Source organism: Cnephaeus nilssonii (genome assembly GCF_951640355.1).
Source record: "Cnephaeus nilssonii genome assembly, chromosome: 9".
In the NCBI taxonomy this organism is placed as follows: Eukaryota; Metazoa; Chordata; class Mammalia; order Chiroptera; family Vespertilionidae; genus Cnephaeus; species Cnephaeus nilssonii.
This window is the reverse complement of record NC_137080.1, coordinates 20,883,218-20,902,815: the sequence shown is the minus strand read 5'-3', so window position 1 is coordinate 20,902,815 and position 19,598 is coordinate 20,883,218. Positions and strand designations below refer to the sequence as shown.

Here is a 19,598-nt window from a genome sequence, read left to right as displayed (position 1 = left end):
GCCCTGGATTGGATCGAACCGGGGACCTTTCAGTCCACGAGCCAACATTCTATCCACTGAGCAAAACCAGTTAGGGTGACAAGATGTGCCTCTTGATGAAAGTTACACACCATCTCTGAAGTATAATTGCAAAATAGATAAATTGCACCAGAATCTGAACCAGATCCTCAGGTTCTAACTGCCAATTTTCAAAGGATATAGGGGATGATAAGATACCTATCACAGAAGATGCAATGTGCAACACCCAGATAGAAAACTCTGCAGGACAAATGACCCAATTTCTCCAAAATGTAAATTGCAAGGGGGAAAAAAGAAGGAGAACCTACTTTTAAAGGACTTGAATTGTATCAGCCTGTTAGTATGTATGGAATGTATTTAGATCATACTTCAGATGAGCTTTTAAATAAATATTATGAGACAATCAGAAAATATTGAACACAATGGATATTTGATGGCAAATTAATATCAACTGTATTTTAGATATGTTAATGATATTGTAATTTTGTCAAACTCTCATCATTTTTAGATAGACACTGAAAATATTTATAGATGAATTATATTAACTCTAGAATTTGCTTCAAAATAATCTAAAATTTTGGGAAAGGGGTTGGGGGAAATAAAAAGTGTATTTTGTTAAGAGAAACAATCCAACCCTGCCCAGTATGGCTCAGTTGATTGAGCATTGTTCCATGTCACCATTTTGATTCCTAGTCAGGGCAACATGCTCAGGTTTCAGACTTGATCCCAGAAGGGGGCCTGCAGGAGGTGGGCAGCCGATCAATATTTCTCTCCCTCTCTTTAAAAATCAATAAAAACAGCCCTAGCTGGTTTGGCTCAGTGGATAGAGCATCGGCCCAAGGTCAAGGGCACAGGCCCGGGTTGTGGGCTCGATCCCCAGTCAGGGGCATGCAAGAGGCAGCTAATCAATGATTTTCTCTCATCATTGATGTTTCTATCTCTCTCTTCCTCTCCCTCTCTGAAATCAATAAAAATATATTTTAAAAATAATAATAATTCTATATAATAAAGAGGTAATATGCAAATTGACCCTCATGCCCTCACAAGATGGCCACCCCCATGCCATCACAAGATGGCCGCCCCCATGTTGTCACAAGATGGCTGCCACAAGATGGCCACACCCATATCATCATAAGATGGCCAGCAGGGGAGGGCAGTTGGGAGCCATCGGGCCTGCAGGGGAGCAGTTAGGTGTCAATCAGGCTGGCAGGAGAGTGGTTAGGGGGTGATCAGGCTGACAGGCAGGAGCGGTTAGGAGTCAGCAGTCCCGGATTGTGAAAGTGATATCTGACTGCCGGTTAGGCTCGATTCTGCAGGGATCCCAGATTGGAGAGGGTGCAGGCCAGGCTGAGGGACACCCTCCCCCACTCTAGTGCATGAATTTTGTGCACCAGGCCTTTAGTAAATAATAAATAAAAATCAATAAAAACCTATTTTAAAAATAATAATAATCCAAAACTTGAAAATAGGCAAAAGAAGAAATAGGTACAAAGAGGACTGATCAGTAAATTTCATTTCAATATCACACTGGAAATTATCTAAAAAGCCCACACATGGGTTATCCAATTACCCAGTAGTATACTAGTATACCTTTATCTAGCTTATTTTTACCATTCACTTTACAACTCAATAAGGATAGCAGTTAGCTGGTAGAACACTAATGGCAATATAACTGATTCTTGTTTGATAGCAAATAAATTGTTCTGTAGCCCTAGTTGGTTTGGCTCAGTGGATAGTGTTGGCCTGCAAACCAAAGGGTCCCAAGTTCGATTCTGGTCAAGGGCATGTACCTTGATTGCAGACTCCTCCCCAGCCCAGGCCCTGGTGGGGCTCATACAAGAGGCAACCAATCAATGTGTTTCTCTCATATCAATGTTTCTCTCTGTCTTTCCCTCTCTCTTCCACTCTCCCTAAAAATAAATGGAAAAATCCTCAGGGGGAAATTAACAAAAATTTTTTTAAAAAATTGTTCTGTAGAAATGCAAATCATTTCTGTCCCATCAAAAGTTACAGTTTTAGCCCTAACCAGTTTGGCTCAGTGGATAGAGCGTCGGCCTACGAACTGAAAGGTCCCAGTTTCGATTCCGGTCAAGGGCATGTACCTTGGTTGCGGGCACATCCCCAATGGGAGGTGTGCAGGAGGCAGCTGATTGATGTTTCTCTCTCATCGATGTTTCTAACTATCCCTATCTGTTCCTCTCTGTAAAAATTCAATAAAATATATATTTTTTAAAGTTACAGTTTTACTCATTTTATTCCAGCATTCTTTCTGTCTCATATATACTTAGCCTCTTTTTGAGCCAGCTTAACATCCTAGTTGGTTATCTCATTAATGCTTTAATAAATCTTTGACATGTTCACTTTTTCTCATGAGATTCATGTTTTTATCTTTTCTCAAATTATACTGTGTCATTGAGACAAGATTGGCCAGGAGTTGATCATTGCTGAAGCTACATGATGAACATATAGGAAAACATCATACCATTCTCTCCTTTGTATGTTAGACATTTATCTGAAAGTTCTTTAAAATTTTAAACTTAAAAAGTCACCAGCTGGTTTGGTACACAAAAATTATTAAAAATCCCCCTAAATAATTTTCTGAAGCTATAATTTTGGCAAGATTAACTTAACATCTTTAAATATAGTGTGTTCATTCTTAGAGTGAGAAAACATTTACTTTTGTTTTAAAAATAAACTAAAATGATTAACTGGTGGTAATGGTAAACTTCGACACTGCCCAAGTAGTGGTAATGATAAACTTTAACACTGCTTCTAACAATCACTTTTCTTTCTGTGAAACTGTGTAATATTATGCAATGAACTCAATGGAAAAATTTTCCGCATGACCTGAGGATCAGTCTTGAGATAACAGTTAAGAGTTACAAAACTGGGTTTGAAGACAGGAGAATAGAGAGGTCAGAGGCAATATGGTCAGTGAACTTATTAGAGAAATAAGAAAACTAGAAACTACACCTGCCCTTGTAAATTTAGATAAAGTTTTAATGATACAATATCCACTACATCAAACACTATATCAAAATATCAAACTATTATTATTTAAAAACAGAGTTCCCATTTCAGGTTTACATTTTACTTTCTGATTGCCCTTTTTAGCTGATTTTCAATTATATTTTATGTAAAAACTATTAGTACAAAAACCTATATTCTATTAAGGTATTATATAGTTAATGTTTCTACTTCAAAATTTTTCTCCTATTTAAAAAAAATCAGAATTCAAATTATCACTTTTTTGCCTAAAAATTACAAAGTGTAAGTTAACCCAGTTCAGTGTGGTGTTATGAAAAATGGCAGGGCAGCAAGCAAGCGTGAGGTGGAGAGCTACAGGAGGGTGCAGGGCAGCAAGCTATGAAGGGGGGGAAGGGGGGGAGCACCAGGAGGGCGGCAGCAACCTACTGGTGCACAGATTCATGCTCAGAGCTAATAGTAATAATAATAATAATAATAATGATAACAATAATAATAATAATAATAATAATAACTGGTTTAACAAACTGATTATTGGGCCAAGTCATCTCTTTCATGATGTCTTATCCATAGGATCTGCCATATAATGTCTCAAACCACAAATATGTCTAACTTAGTCATTGGACTGAAAAAGACATTGCCTTACAGACAAATATGAAACTGGAAGCTTTCTCTTCTTTCCTATAATGTCTATGCTATGAGCTCCCGTTCTCTGTAGTGCACAAACCACATTTTTTTCCCACAGTGAACACATTTTGTCTTCTTTTCTATATGGAGTACTTCTCTGACTTGTTTTAATTTTTGTAGCCTAGGCCAGCTCTAGGGTCACTAACCTCACAGAGGAAAATGGGTCAGCAAACTCTGCTCACCTTTGCAAACACTCTTGTAGTCAGCACAGCAGTCCTTCCTCTGCAAACAGTCATCTGAGCAAGAGCAAAGGCTGGATTCCAGTCTGCTCTCCCCACAACGAAATGTATTGCACGTCCATATTCGAGCTGCAAAATGACACAATTTGGTTCTGAGCATTTAACTTGTTGTAAGTACTCAACACCAAAATTATAAATTCCCTGCTTTTATCCCTGCATTATTGCACAGTCAAATTCTTCGTTTATCAGCATTAATCAATGAAAATACATAATAACCCTGGCTGTCAAGGCTCAGTGGTTGAGCATCAACCTATGAACCCAAGAGGTCATGGTTCGATCCCCGGTCTGGGCACATGCCTGGGTTGCAGGCTCAAAACCCAGTGGAGGGCATGCAGGAGGCAGCTGATCAATGATTCTCTCTCATCATTAATGTTTCTATCTCTCTTTCCCTCTCCTTTCTTCTCTGAAATCAATTTTTTTTAAAAAAAAGAAGAAAATACATAATACATATAAGGGGCAATCCACCACTTTTCTTCATTTGGTGTGGTTGGCAGATAGAACTCAAGCTTTATAAGCTGCAGCTCTGCTCCACTTAGCAGATACATCTCTGAGTTTAGAGAAACTCTGAACAACAGAAGTAACAGGAACACAGTCAGATCTATAAGAACGTAGGCAAGTCAGGGAACCTCCCAGCTGAGAGTGACAGACATAGTATATGGAGGTGTTTCTCTCTTTTCTGCGTCCAGCACGGAAAAGGAACGAGTCCGGTTCCTGAGTGAAGGAGCTGGGGATTAAGAAATGAAATAAAGAAAGCAAGATGCAGAAATAGAAGCAAGCTGGGAGCCAGGTGGGACGCTGCCACTCTGATGGAGGGACAGGACGCTGAGCCCATGCAGCGCATTTATTTTATACCCCCAAATACCAGGAAGTATCACCAAAACTTAGGATCAAAGGAGCTTATTTGCATTCTTGAGTAGGCCCGAGCATTCCTGGTACTTGACTGGATTTACATATCTAGACCCGCTCCGGACAACTGGACAAAGATAAAAGCCAGTACTGAATAACACTTTCCACCTTCTTGGGGAATGTGTATCCTAGACGCGGCTCGGCCAGTCGCCTCGGACTCAGCTGACAACAATTTAAAGAATGTCCATATGCCTTCCCAGGGGGCCCTCTATAATAATAGATCAGGTTTCCACCATGCCTCTGGTGCTCTCCCAGGCTAAGCACTTATGTATGAGATATAGTTTAAATAAATCCCAGGGCCAAAAACAACAAGGCTGGATTGAAGCTGCTTCCTAGTGACACCTGCCAGGGAACAGCGACTCAAATCAACATCAGCCCTGTGCTTAGAAAAATATGCTGAATAGGTGACTGCTGTGTGCTTCCTTAAGCATTGCGTTCTCCATTCCCCATTATTTAGAAAGAAACGATTTTTGGAGAATAAGTGAAGGGAATACAAGTCTTACCTATACTAAGTTATTCCTCCTCCTCTTGGCCTTTTCAGAGGGCATAATAGGTAGAAGGAGTTCCACTGTTCTAATCTTCCCTCTCCTTGAACCGCTAGACCCCCGCCCCCCACCTTCCATGATTTCTTAGAAAATTAAACATTGCAGACTGCCTCTTCCACCTTGAGAACAGCGTTTCTCAAGTTGTGTTCTTGGAACTCTGACATCAGCATTGCCAAGTAACTCTTTCCTAGTAACTCTTACGCACCCTGAGATTTGAGAATGACTACAAATGAAACTAAACAAGATAACAAACTTAAGTCACAGCAAAACTCTGTTGAAAGGTATGTAATTATATATAGCATGTCATCTGCTGACAATGGCTATTCTTCAATCTCCATTAACTAAAGTGTGGACTCTGTGCTTATCCCTGTAAAAGGGGAAAGGATAATAACAGACCCTGTATACAAAGTGTTATGGGTTGAATTGTGTCCATCCCCCCCAAAAAATGAAAGCTCTAACCCCCATGACTATGAATGCAATCTTACTTAGAAAGGATCTTTGTAGATAATCAAGTTAAAATGAGGTCATTATGGTGGGCCTTAATCTAGTATGACTGATATTCCTAGGAAAAGGAGGAATTAGGACACAGAAACACACAGAGGAGGACTGAGAAAATTCAAGGATAATGCCATGTGAAGATAAAGGCAGAGTTTTGAGTTTTCCTGTCACAGCCTAAGACTTCCAAAGATTGCCAGCAACTCTCAGAAGCTAGAACAGAGTCATGGAATGAGTTCTCCCACTCAACCTCCAAAAGGAATCAACTCTGTCAACACCTAAATCTTGGACTTCTAGCCCCAGAGCTCTGAGAAAAATGAATTTCTGTTGTCTAATCTGCCCAGTTCCCGGTACTGTGTTATGGTAGTCCTAGCAAACTAATATACAATAGTTGAACATTTGGGCATGCTATTGATAGCATAACCAACATGATAATAAATGTATGCTGGGAATTCATACTTGATTCCACACAGGTGTCTGCAAAATCCCAGCAGCAGTCGCCTCGGTCTTTACACGCCACATCACACCGGCAGCCATCCAGAGCTCTGTATGAAGAATCAAAGCATTTCTTCCTGCAGCTGCCTGTAGAGTGAAGAAAATAAGGAGACCGATGCTTAGAAGTTATTCACCATCTCATAGCTAGATGGTGGAAACACACAGAAGAAGTACCTAGCACAGACTAGGACAGACAGACAAATAGATAGTTTTTATTGCATGATCTGTCAGTTCAGTGATAAATAATGAACAATTTTCCCCCAGTACCCCATTGAGGTTCCAAACTCAGAGACACAGCCGGTACCACTTGATAAGGGTAGAAGGGACAAGCAGAAGCTAAAATACAGTGGAATTGATTGAAAGTGTGGCTATGGAACAGTAACTACATCCACCCCACCTCCCACTACAGAATAGAAGGATCATAATCTGGAGGAATTTAGGAGGAATAGAGACAGTAGACATAGAGGATTGCTATGATGGGAAAAGATGAACAAGCCCTACTCTTCAATGCCCAACAGATAGTTATCAGACATTTGAGCATAGCAGAATAACCCACCATGAAAGACAAAGACCACGCAGTGCCCTCAGTGGTCCCGGATCTGTCTCTTGCTTCAACAGTGTTTGGACTGAACAGACCCAGGGACGACCCTTCTTCCAGCCTCCGGCCACTCTCCTGTGTCTTATCCAGTCACCACCTTCAGAACCACCTCTGGGACCAGCCAACACACCAGTTTTTTTTCTACCTTAACTCCTTATTGCCGAACAATTGTGAGCTTCCTAATTCGTCAGAATTATTCCACCGAGGTGGAAGCTGCAGTCAACCGCCTGGCCAACCTGCCTCTGCGGCCTCCCACACCTACCTCTCTCTGGGCTTCTATTTCCACCAATGATGTGGCTCTTGAGAGCGTGGGCCACTTCTTTCAAGAGTTGATGGAGAAGAAGCCGAGGGCGCTGAGCGTCTCTTAAAGATGCAAAACCAGTGCAGTGGCTGCATTCTCTTGCTGAAGACCCCCAAGGTGAGTGGGCAAAACTCAGGACGCCGTGGAAGCCGCCCTGGCCTTGGAGAGGAACCTGAACCAGGCCCTTTTGGAGCTGCAGGCCCTGGGTTCTGCCCCTTCAGCTGTGACTTCCTGCAGAACCACTTCCAGGGTGAGGAGGTGAAACTCATCAAGAAGATGGGTGACACCTGACTCACCTCCACAGGCTGCCGGCCTGGGGCTGGGCTGAGTGAGGATCTCTTCAAAAGGCTCACCCTCAAGCACGACTAGGAGCCTGTGGAGCCCTGAGGCCTTGGAGGGGCCCCTCTGCATTCCCCTGGTGTCTGTCTTTTACCTGAGCTTCTCCCTGAAAACACTAGCCATTCTTTTAACCATCCTGTAGCCCTCTCCCATGTATTGGACCAAATGAAACAATACAGCTTTTGCAGCAAAAAAAACAACAACAAACAAACAAAAAAGACAAAGATCAAAACAAACAAGAATAAAGAAAAGTTTGGTTGAAAAGGCAACAACACACACATATACACACACATGCACAGCTAATATTGAGATCCTCAGAAAAGAGAAAATACTGCATCCATGAAATAAGAAAGCTACAATTTTAAAAAGAGAGATAAAATTCAGGCTGCTCTAGGGAATAAAAATATAAGGGCAGAGATTTTTTAAAATCCAATAGAAAAGTGTGGCAGGCAGAAGTATGTTTCCTAAAAAGATTCTATGCCTTAATTCCTGAGACTGTGAATATGTTGCCTTACATGGCAAAGGGATTTTGTGGATATAATTAAGGCTACTATTTAGTTGACCTTAAAACAAGGAGTTGCCAGCCGGCATGGATCAGTAGTTGACTGTTGACCTATGAACCAAGAGGTCACGATTCCATTCCTGATCAGGGTTGTGGGCTTGATTCCCAGTAGGGTATGTGCAGGAGGCAGCCAATCGATGATTCTCTCTCATCATTGTTGTTTCTATATCTCTCTCCCTCTCCCTACCTCTCTGAAATCAATAAAAAATATGTATATATTTTTAAAAACAAGGAGTACCAAAAAGTGAAAACAAAGAATATGGAGATGATGTTATTAAAGAATCATATTATAAAGTATCCCAGAACTGAAAAGCATAAATTATTACCTTAATATTGCCCACCAAATTTCCCAGGGCAAAACTCATACCAAGGGGTCAACAGAGATAAAGAAACTTTGGAAGCTCCTAGAGAGAGTTAATGAGCAAATTCATAAAGGATCACAAGACAGAATGGTATCAAATTTCTTAAAAGCAACACTGTTAGCTAGAAGACAGGAAAATAATGTCTTTAAATTTCCAGAGGGGGTTTATATTCATCTTAGAATTCAATATCTAGCCAAACTACCAAGCTCTAGATTAGGATGATGAAAACGTCTTTAGATTATCCAAAACTCAAGTTATATGTTGCACACATTCTATTTTAGAAAACTAATGAAGGATGTTCTTTAGCAAAATGAGGCAGTAAAAGAGAAAAGAAAAAAAAAGAGAAAAACAGAGGGAAAGATCCAAAAATACAAGATCTAGCACAATGGAGAGGCTATGGAAACACCAATCATAATACACCAAACAAACCAAGAGAACAACCAACACTAATTAGAGCAGCAGGATAGAGCAACAAAAATTAAAATAAAAGGTATCACTCTATATCCAACTTTACACTGCCAAAAATGAGAGAGCTAGATCATTTCAAGAACTAACTGATCGGGACGTGTGGTGAAGGTAAGGTAGGCTAGAAAGCAATCTTCTGGGACTGCTTACCCAAGTTAAAATGCAAAGGAATTCAGTTCCTGAGTTTATGACAAAGAAAACCTCACATGGTTCTAAGAGAACCTGAAGAATTTATGGAGAATTAAGGTACCAAAGTCAACCTGAATTTCCAGCACTTGGGGAGGTTATAAGTCAAATGGCATGTTGGATACAAGTCAAAAAGTACTACGTAGTAAATCGACAGACACATATGAATTGATGCACGCATAGAAATTTAGATGAATCTTTAAAAATGTTCAATAAAAAAGTAAGAAAACAAGTTTATGTATCATTTACATAAAAGGCCTTTACATTTTTACATTCACTCTCCTCCTTTGAAAAGTTTTCCATACTCGGCTTCCAGGATACAACGGTTATGTGCCCTTCCTCCACATTCTTGGCCACTTTCTTCCTAGTTCTCTGTGCTTTTCTTTTCTCCCTCGTCTCCCCAGTCCTTTTAGGTTAGCGTACCCCCAAAACATTGTTTTAAATCCCACATATGATTCTGATAATCACCACACTGTATGTCCATCTAAGACTTCCCTTCTAGCCCTAGCTGGTTTGGCCTGCGGATTGAAGGGTCCCGGGTTCAATTCCAGTCAAGGGCACATGCCAGGGTTGTGGGCTCGATCCCCAGTAGGGGGCATGTAGGAGGCAGACTATCAATGATTCTCTCTCATCATTGATGTTTCCATTTCTCTCTCCTTCTCCCTTCCTCTCTGAAATCAATAAAAATATATGTTAAAAAAAAAAAAAAGACTTCCCTTCTAAAGCCAGTCTCATATATCCAACTACCTACCTGGATATCTAGTAGGTACCAGTACTTCAAATATAACATATCCAAAACTGAGCTCCTAATTATTCTCCCCAAACCAACTTATTCTAAAGTTTTCCCCAACTAATTATGAAAATGCCATATTTTCAGATGTTCATGACAAAAATCTTAACTTCATTCTTGAGTCCTCTCTTTCTCATTCCATATCCAGTCTGTCAATAAAATCTATCTACCACATAGCCAAGATCTAGAAACAGCCCAAGTGCCCATCGATAGATGAGCAGATAAAAAAGCTATGGAATACTATGCAGCTTTGTAACAGCACAGATGAACCTGGAGAGTATTATGCTAAACAAAATAAGCCAGTCAGAGGAAGACAAACACCATATGATATCACTTATATGTGGAATGTAATGAGCAAAATAAACTGCCAAACAAAATAAAACCAGAGACATGGATACATGGAACAGATTGGCAGATGTCAGAGGGGAAGGGGTAGGGAAGGACTGGATAAAAGAAGGGGAAGAGCTTAGCCAAAGAATATATATGCATAGCCCTTGGACTCAGACAACATTGTGGTGAAGGCCAGGGGAGGATGGGGTGGAAGCTGGGTAGAGGTAGGTGAAGAGGGAGAAAATGGGAAAAATCTGTAATAGTGTCAACAATTTAAAAAAAAAAAGATATTCAAAATCCAACTATATCTCACCAGTTACAATGCTACTACTATCCTAGTCCAAGACATAAAGCTTGTCTGTATTATTGCAATTATTTCCTAATAGGTCTCTACTTCTGGTTTCACTCTGCCACTTATTAATGATATAATAGCCTAAGTAAACATGTTGAAAAGCAAGCCACATCATGGCATTCCTCTGCTCAAAACCTCCAATCACTAGCCATCACACTCAGAATGAAAGCTGAAGACCATACTTTGACCTTCCAAACACTCTTTGACCTGGCTCCTCTTTGGTTGATCTCATTTATGACTACACTTCCTCTAGTCTTCTTAGTTCTAGCTCAATGTTCTCCTTGTCATTCTTGAAATGGAACTTGCAGGCAAGCTACTGCTTTAGGCTTTGCACTTATTTTCTCTTGCCTGGAATGTTCTTTTACAAAATATCTTGGTTCTCCTTCAGCTCTTTGCTTAACCCTTTGTACTCGCTTGCTTTTTTCTCAATTCCTTTATTCTACTCGGGATTTAATTTTTTAAATATCCCAGATTTTACAAAGCGCAGCAGTAGAATAAAAAACTGGAGTTTCTTTTCATACAAACTTATTTATTTGGATTTTTTTATATTTCAAATTATTGATACATTCAATATAATTCGACATACGAGCTGCTACCGATGCTAACCGTGTCGAGTCACACTCGACATCCGAGTGCAAAAGGTTAAAAGTTATTTCACACACATGCCCCACCTCAGCCTGACTCAAAAATAATTAATATTCCCCTTTAAAGCTTTTTTTATTCCTTAGCAATTTCCCTAATCGTATTATATATTTTTGCATATTTATATTTTACTACAGGCCCAGCACACGAAATTTGTGTGCGAGTGCAATCCCTAGGCCTGGCCTGTGATCAGGGCCATCTTCCCTGGCTGCTAGCAGCCGTCCCCACCACCCACCACCACCCATCCCCAGTTCCCTGTTTGCCATCAGGGGATCAGAGACTGCCAGCAGGGGCATTGGGGGGGGGTGGTGACCGGGAGGTGGTCAGTGCACCTCATAACTACTGGTTGAGCGATCGTTCTGCTGTTCAGTCAATTTGCATGTTACTCTTTTATATATATAGATTGTCTTCCCTGCTAGAATGTAAACTCTCTGAAGAATTATTGATTTCTTTACTACTGTATTAGCATTACCTTAATTAGAATAGTATCTAGAATTACATTAATCAGAATAGTACCTAGCACATAGTCAGTGCTCAATTGTTAAAGAATAAGTAAAAAGTATGAACAAACTCAAACTAGAAAAACTACTTTAAAAACTCACACTAGCTCTAGCTAGTTTGATTCAGTAGATAGAGCGTCGGTCTGCAGACTAAAGAGTCCTGGGCTCAATTCCAGTCAAGGGCACATGCCCAGGTTGCTAGATACTCAGTAAGGGGCATGCAGGAGGCAACCTATCAATGATTCTCTCTCATCATTGATGTTTCTCTCTCTCCCTCTCCTTTCCCGTCTGAAATCAATAAAATATATATATATTTTAAAAACCTCACACTAGAAAAAGCATTGCCCATAAAAAGTGTGTTAATTGGAGCAGAGAATGGTGAAAAATGTCCAGGGTTGAGGATTAGAAGAGAGTGTGGTGCAAGAATGAGGGGTGAGCATGTGAGGACACTGACCAAGAGGAACTTGAGTTACATACCGATGCCCTGAGGGGGAAGGGGAAGAGAGTGATGCCACATAAGGGCTGATAGACTGAAGTAAGAGGAAATTAATATGAAACAATAACTCTGGGAAGCTGGCCAGTAGGTGTAGTAGTAAAAGAAGGAAGAGAGTCAAAGAGCTAGAGATTTTGTTCAGAGATTGGTATATACAGTATATGCCTCTTGCCATTAAATTGTAATTTGTGGCATAAAATAACCAAGAAATGATGCTCACCTTTGTGTACTAACATCAGAATAATACTGCTGAAATGTCCTGCCAACATTTCTTAGATCTAAGACTGGCACTATAGTACAGAAACAAAATAGCCAGGAGACCAAGAAAAGACAGTAATTTTGCAGGTAATGTCCACCTCTTCAGTTCCACTGTGTTGCCATGATACTCTAGGCTACTAGGTGTTTGTTAATTCTTAAGTGAAAACCAACTGGAAAATTGTCATCTAACCTCACCAAGAGTCTCCCTCATGAAGAAGTGATAAAACTTTCCCCCTGGAGTCAAACTAGAAGTTAATCAATCAAATTAAAAGCAGGACAAATTATCTAACATTTAACCTCGTATTTCCCCTTAGTAAAAGTACCAAAACAATACATAACCAGATTGTGGAAAGCCCTTTTTGTATAGTCACTTGTAAATCATTTATTTCTGTTCATACTAATGAGTTATGGTGAGAGATGTGAGGTGTTTTGATATTTTTGGAAATGTACCTCCTACTTTTTCTTTTATTTATTTATTTATTTGTTATTTTTTATTTTTTATTTTTTTTGTTTTTTTTTTAAATTTCTTTATTGATTAAGGTATCACATATTTGTCCTCATGCCCCCATTCCCATCCCACACCCCTCCCCACACATGCCCCCACCCCCCTATTGTCCCCAACCACTGGTTAGGCGCATATGCTTGCACACAAGTCCTTTGGTTGATCTCTCCCCTTTACCCCCACCCTCCCCTACCCTCCCTCTGAGGCCCGACAGTCTGATCCGTGCCTCCTACTTTTTCTTTGCTTCTTAAGAAAAAATATCGTGAAGCTTTCATTTCAGGAATGTGGCACTGCCTACCCCCCCCCCCCCAAAAAAAAAAAAAATCATGAGATTTCAGGGATGAGGCAATTCTCATGTGACATCAAGATTCAGGAAAGGTGGTAGGAGGTACTGGGAAGAGAGCAACAAAGACTTGAGGCCAAGTTTATTACTAGATATTAATATCAAAGTCCTCTATGAAGATAAAGAAAAGTCAGGATGAAACACTGAAATGATATGGTTCTCAAAGAAGCAGAGGAATGAGGGCAAAGAGTCAAGTCCAGCAATGACGGAATAAGCTAAACACAGGGGTGGGCTCCTGATAAGTGGAGTCGGGAAAAGGAGAAGCTAGACAAGTGCTACCTGTAACAGAGAGGAGACTCAGAGGAGAGGAGAGGACATGTTTTAACAAGTGAAGGTGAGTAGAAAGAAGAAGTAATGCTCAGGGCTGTACCTTGCTCGTCTAGTTGTCTGAGCCCAAGCTTCAGGCCTAATCCAAGTGTCACAATCACCAGCAAAGCAAGAAGAACCTATTACAAGAAAATGAAAAGTGACCTTTACGATTTAAAAACATATATGCAAAGATCCAGATAACCGCCTCCCTCAGTGAATTTTAAGGGCAGACAGTGTTCTGGTTATACATGATAGCAGATCCAACCTTGGCAGAGGTACATAATTTTAATTAATGCCTGATAATGAGAAAGGTTTGGGACTAATTTTAAAATGCCATTTATTACAGATCTTTAAATGTAAGTACATTTGTCCCAGTTGGCTTCATCCCAAATTGAGTGAACCACATGAAACCAGAGGAGCCATTTACCTTTGCCCATTTTTCTTTCTTAACTAGATACCTAATTGAAGACCATTTATCTAAAAACCTTCCAAAACTGTGAAATTGTTAACTACCTCATTTCTATGTGCAGGTCTTTCCCCCACTCTGTTCATCAGAGGACAATGAGAATATTTAGCACATGTAAAAATACAGTGTCCAAATAATTAGCTCTCATATAATATGCTTTGATCTTCAGCACAAACAAAAATGATTTATGGTAACTTGAAATATGTGTGACCAAAGATTGTGTGTGTCGTTCATTATCACTACTGCTGACGAAGTTCTTCAATGTGGTGGACTTTATGCTTTGACTAGAGTTAAACTGCGATATAATTAAAGATAATTATATAATTCCCACTCCTTTCTTTCCCCATCCACTAAGTCTAATGGTTAGCATGCTGGATGATAGAGCCTGAATAATGTATCCTATATAATAAAAGGCTAATATGCAAATCAACCAAACAGTGGAATGACTAGTCGCTATTATGTGTACTGACCACCAGGGGGCAGATGCTCAACACAGGAGCTACCTCCTGGTCAGTGCGTTCCCACAGGGAGAGCGCTGCTCAGCCAGAAACTGGGCTCACGGCTGGCAAGCACAGTGGCGGTGGCGGGAGCCTCCGCTGCCTCTGTGGCAGTTGACATCCCCCGAGGGCTCCCGGACTGCGAGAGGGCACAAGCCACACTGAGGGACACTTCCCCCCCCCCCCCCAAGAGCATGAATTTTGTGCACCAGGCCTCTAGTATCACCATAAAGACTATGAATACAACAGATGCACAGATCACATAGGAAGGTCTTTTACAATACAATACACTTTTTAAAAATCATTTTTATGAAAAAAAAAAAAAACACACATCCAAATTTTCTTAGCTAATGAAGACCTACATAAACTATTGGGTTTTTATTTTTGGTCTGAATTCTGAAAGTCAACTGAAAAATTAATGTATCTAACATTTACAATAGAAGTGAATTCAACAATTAGGAAAATATGTTAAAATATTATGGAAACAATTCTCATATGAAGTTTCCAAGTTCATCCAAGGGTAAGTAACCTTACAGCAGGTGTTCTTTCAGTGCAGAGGAAAAGGTGAACAGTAACAGTCATTAAATATCATTAGCGTCCAAACTGGTTTGACTCAGTAGATAGAGCATCAGCCTGGGGACTGAAGGGTCCCAGGTTTGATTCTGATCAAAGGCACATGCCTGGGTTGCGGGCTCAATCCCCAGTGAGGAGTGTGCAGGAGGCAGCTGATCAATGATTCTCTCTCATCATTGATGTTTCTATCTCTTCCTCTCTCTTTCTATATATATACTAGGGGCCCAGTGCACGAATTCATGCATGGGTGGGGTTCCTCTGGGTGGCCTGCAGGGGTCAGGCTAAAACCTGCAGTCCAACACCACCTGTGGCTCCTACTTGCCGCTCCCGTTCATCCTGGCTCCACTGTGCCTACCGCGGGATCGCGCCCAGTCACTCCCAATCCAAAGAGGCTCATACTGCCACAGCAGTGTTCACCAGCCATGAGCCCTGCATCAGGTGCCCTCCCAAGGGGAGTGGTCTGGGGATTGGGCTAAAACTGGCTCTCCAACATCTTCCGAGGGGTCCCAGATTGCGAGAGGGTGAAGGCCAGGCTGAGGGACCCCACCAGTGCATGATCAGGCTGGGGAGCGGCCACGGGAGGGCTCCAAAGCATGTCCAGCCCATCTCACTCAGTCCCGATCAGCCGAACTCCAGCAGCAAGCTAACCTACCAGTTAGAGCGTCTGCCCCCTGGTGGTCAGTGCATGTCATAGTGAGTAATTGAGCAGCCTTAGCATATCATTAGCATATTATGCTTTGATTGGTTGTTCGGTTGTTCTGCTGTTCGGTCTATTTGCATATTACCGTTTTATTATATAGGATAATTAGCATTTGATCCCTTATGATGCTCAAAGCCATCAGTGACTGAGACGACGAGGAATACTACAAAGAAACAAAACACTGGGAAACTTTCCTATGGTAAACCTCATCTATCATAGATTTACAAGTAACATATTTCCGTGTACATCTTATCTGTAGTCGTTGGCAATTCAAACTTTCTGGTATGAACAACACCTAGCTGACTTTGTACCTGCTCTATATATTTATAGCTTGCTCTCTGCATTGTTCTGTAAGCCCCTTAAGAATAAGGAGGTTCATTTTTAATCTCATATAATTATTTACTCTAATTATGTAATTCTGAGTAAGCTTCTTGATATTGAAGTGTGTGTATATCTTAAACATCTTATGCTATCTACAAAGTGGAACAGGGACTCCAAAAATTACTGAGAATCCAACATTTGGCTTTAGCTTGGCTGAATAAAGAGTGCTGGAAACAGTAGACACCCTAAAAAACTTTTTATGAAACACGTTAAAAGTTGGAAACATTAGGGTACGTTTGAAACTGTGATTATAAAGTATTGAGCTTCTATTATATGTACTAACAAACCACTAGAAGAATACACAGGGGTGTAAATGATGCACAAGTTTTGTTCCCAAGGATTTATAATTTCCTGAATTTAAAAGATACGATAAATACAATGAATGGCATAAGAGCTATAAAGAGTTGCTCCAACGTTCCCAGAAGAATAATGAATACATAAAATACCTTGAGAATTAACTTCATTATAATCCCTGGGTTCAATGCTTATACACATTGTTTTATTTATTCCTAGCAACAATTCTTGAGTGACAGAGAATGGTGGTGACATGAACTAAAGTAAGGAACTTAGGGGAAAACAGCAGCGGGGTAGGTGTGGGAAAATCATGCAGTTGGTTTTGGCTTAGGAATGAGGACCCAGCAAGCAGGCAGTTGAAATTGTGTGACAGAAACTCAGGGAGAGATCAGAGCTAGGGCCTTACTTGGAATTTTGTTGAGAATATGACTCTTAAAAGAATGAAAGAAGATGAAATTGTCTAAAGATCTTTAGATAGGGTTTGACTGTTTACATTGAGAAGAGGTCAATCAAGAATGCTGATAAGAAGAAAAGTCAATAAAATGGGAATTTTAATGCCATCATGGAAGCAAAAGAAAAGAATAATTCAAAATAAGAAAACAATCAGCCCTAGTTGGTTTAGTTCAAAGGATAGAGCTTTGGCCTTCTGGCTGAAGGGTCGCAGGTTCGATTCCGGTCAAGGCCAGAACTTCTCACTTTCTGGTCTTAAAATGTTCATGCAATAAAAATGTGACTTGGGAAATAATTGTATTCATGCTAAACGAAATATTGCCAAGTGTTCTGCCACAGATCCCCACTTTTTAGATTGATCAAATATTCATTTGTTGTTGCTCAAATTTTTTTACTTGTTAAATATGATTAAAAATATTAATTGCCTTAGAGCTGTTTTAAAACTGAGCACAATTACTCAAAACTTTACATTTAAATAGTAACACAAACACATAGGGAGTATACATTTAACATTTGACACAAAGCTACAATAAAGTAAACTAAGAAACAAACTGTACTTACAATACAAATTATTTTATATTTCTTAACAGTGCTCTTCTTAACAGTTTCTTCCATTGAAAAAGTCAGCCGAGAATCCAGACTTTTAGCTGCATGAACCTGTTTTAGCAGAAACAGAGTACTCCTCCCTTTCTCTAGTCTGGCAAAGAGAAACTGTAGGAGCTGCTACGAGTGACTGACTTTTAACTGTTTGGGAAGATCACAGCCTGTTAGTGATTGGACAATCACGAGAGAAGGAAAAAGTTGTGATAACAATAGTGTTGAGATAAGGAAGTTTATTTCCAGTACATTTCAGATAACATTTCAGAAATTCCAGGGAGTTTCAATATTTACGAAAACTTTATGTCATAGTTGAAAACTAACATTAAGAATGTGCTTTAACCATAGTAGGAATTCCAGCTCTGCTACACCTATGTAAAGTACTTAATGTATGTCTTGCATTTTACAGTGTTCCCAACTTGGCATGTTTTATGCACATTACCTCATGTCAAACTTAATATTCCCTACAAACATTGTATCCTTATTTTGTAGATGAATAAAGTAAGGCTCTGATTATTTAAATTATGTAGCTTATATATCCCAAATCAAATAATTACCGGATGCCAGGGGGGAACTGGAATGCAAGTCTTTTAACTCCCCATATTCAAGTCCATTTTTACTAACCAGTTAAACAAGCTTCTGTATTATTTCTATAGATACATGCACTTACGGTGAAAGAAGCTAAATTACTAGCAGCACAGCGAAAGAGAGTTCTAGTACACGGCGGGTGTTAAGTTCTTACAGTTTGAATGACCCGAAGGCAGCAATTCTTCAAGTGTGATTCCACGGAACGTTAGTCCTGTGACACACTCCTTGGTCAAATAGAGTTTGAGAACTCCTTTTTAAAGTGAAGATTAGAAAAATACTGTAGGCTTCAGTACATTCTTTGGAAAACACTATTCTAAACTATTCTGACTCTAAAAGGAGTGAAAAAAATTAAGACTCTACCCTAATATGCAGTGATGTACAAATCTTAAGGGTATTTCTAAAAATCATGTCTAAATTCCTTTACCTGTAATTGGAGTTTTTTCTGTCATTTCTCCCTTAGGGAAAAATCTGCAGCATAGAGCCATGTTTCCTTTTATGACTGTGAGGGTTTGTGCTACTCTTTCCCCCTTCACTTCCTCGGTCCAGAATTCCTCCACTAACTGCACCTAAAGGCCTAACCAGTGGAAGCATCTGCATGTGTTTGCTCAGCAGAAAGAATTCTTTTTAAAACTAGAAGATTCCATAAAGATAATCTAATCCAGGGTCTTGCAAACTTTTTTCCTTGCACACAATGGACTACCAGGACTTTAACAAGCACAATATCTGAGCATTGACCCAGGAACCAAAAGGTCACTGGTTTGATTCCCTGTCAGGGCACTTAAAAAAAAAAAAGATTCCTCCATATAAAAATCACAAATAAACAAAAATATATTTGAACACCTTTGGCAAGTGGTTCTCTACACTGGATAAACTGTGAAGCACCCCAAGTAGTTTCTTTTTTCTTTTTCTTTTTAAATAAATTTTTTAAGTTCTGAAGTCCAGGCTCCACTTCAATTGAATTAGAATTTTCTGGAGTTTTGCTTAAAGGCAGCAGTATCCTATATAATAAAAGGCTAATATGCAAATTGTCCCCTCTACTGGGAATTCAACTGGGAGTTGGACCAGGGAGCAGAGCGGCCAGCCAACCATCCATGGCCTCTCCCCCCGGCCAGCCTGGCAGGATCGACCCCAATCGGGGCAGGCTGGCTGGACCCCACCAGTGCACAAATTCGTGCACTGGGCCTCTAGTTTTTTATTTTTTTACTTTTATTTTTTTATTTTATTTGGGGGAGGAGGGCTCTAGTTTTTTAAATATTCCTCCAAATGATTTCATATGTAGTCAGGTCAGTCTGAACACTTTGCTTGCCAACTTTACAGGTAAGATTAGAGGATCCCATGGGCACCTGATCA

At 40.1% G+C, this 19,598-nt stretch overlaps 1 protein-coding gene and 1 pseudogene across 2 annotated transcripts in view; one reads left to right on the top strand and one right to left on the bottom strand.

Annotated features, from left to right (window-relative positions):
- Positions 1–17,756, bottom strand: part of ENPP3 (ectonucleotide pyrophosphatase/phosphodiesterase 3) — a 79,775-nt gene extending 62,019 nt beyond the window's left edge. The window contains exons 1-4 of the mRNA XM_079780836.1: positions 17,625–17,756; positions 13,764–13,839; positions 6,335–6,457; positions 3,873–3,998 (exon numbers count right to left, since the gene is read on the bottom strand). Of these exons, the coding sequence (XP_079636962.1) occupies positions 3,873–3,998; positions 6,335–6,457; positions 13,764–13,839; positions 17,625–17,678 (379 nt within the window). The 5' untranslated portion in view covers positions 17,679–17,756. The remainder of the gene's footprint in view (positions 1–3,872; positions 3,999–6,334; positions 6,458–13,763; positions 13,840–17,624) is intronic.
- LOC307105369 (ferritin light chain-like) lies at positions 6,741–7,638 on the top strand (annotated as a pseudogene). Its single transcript has 2 exons — positions 6,741–6,748; positions 7,144–7,638. The product of its transcript is annotated as a ferritin light chain-like (transcript).
- Positions 17,757–19,598: the final 1,842 nt, after the last annotated feature.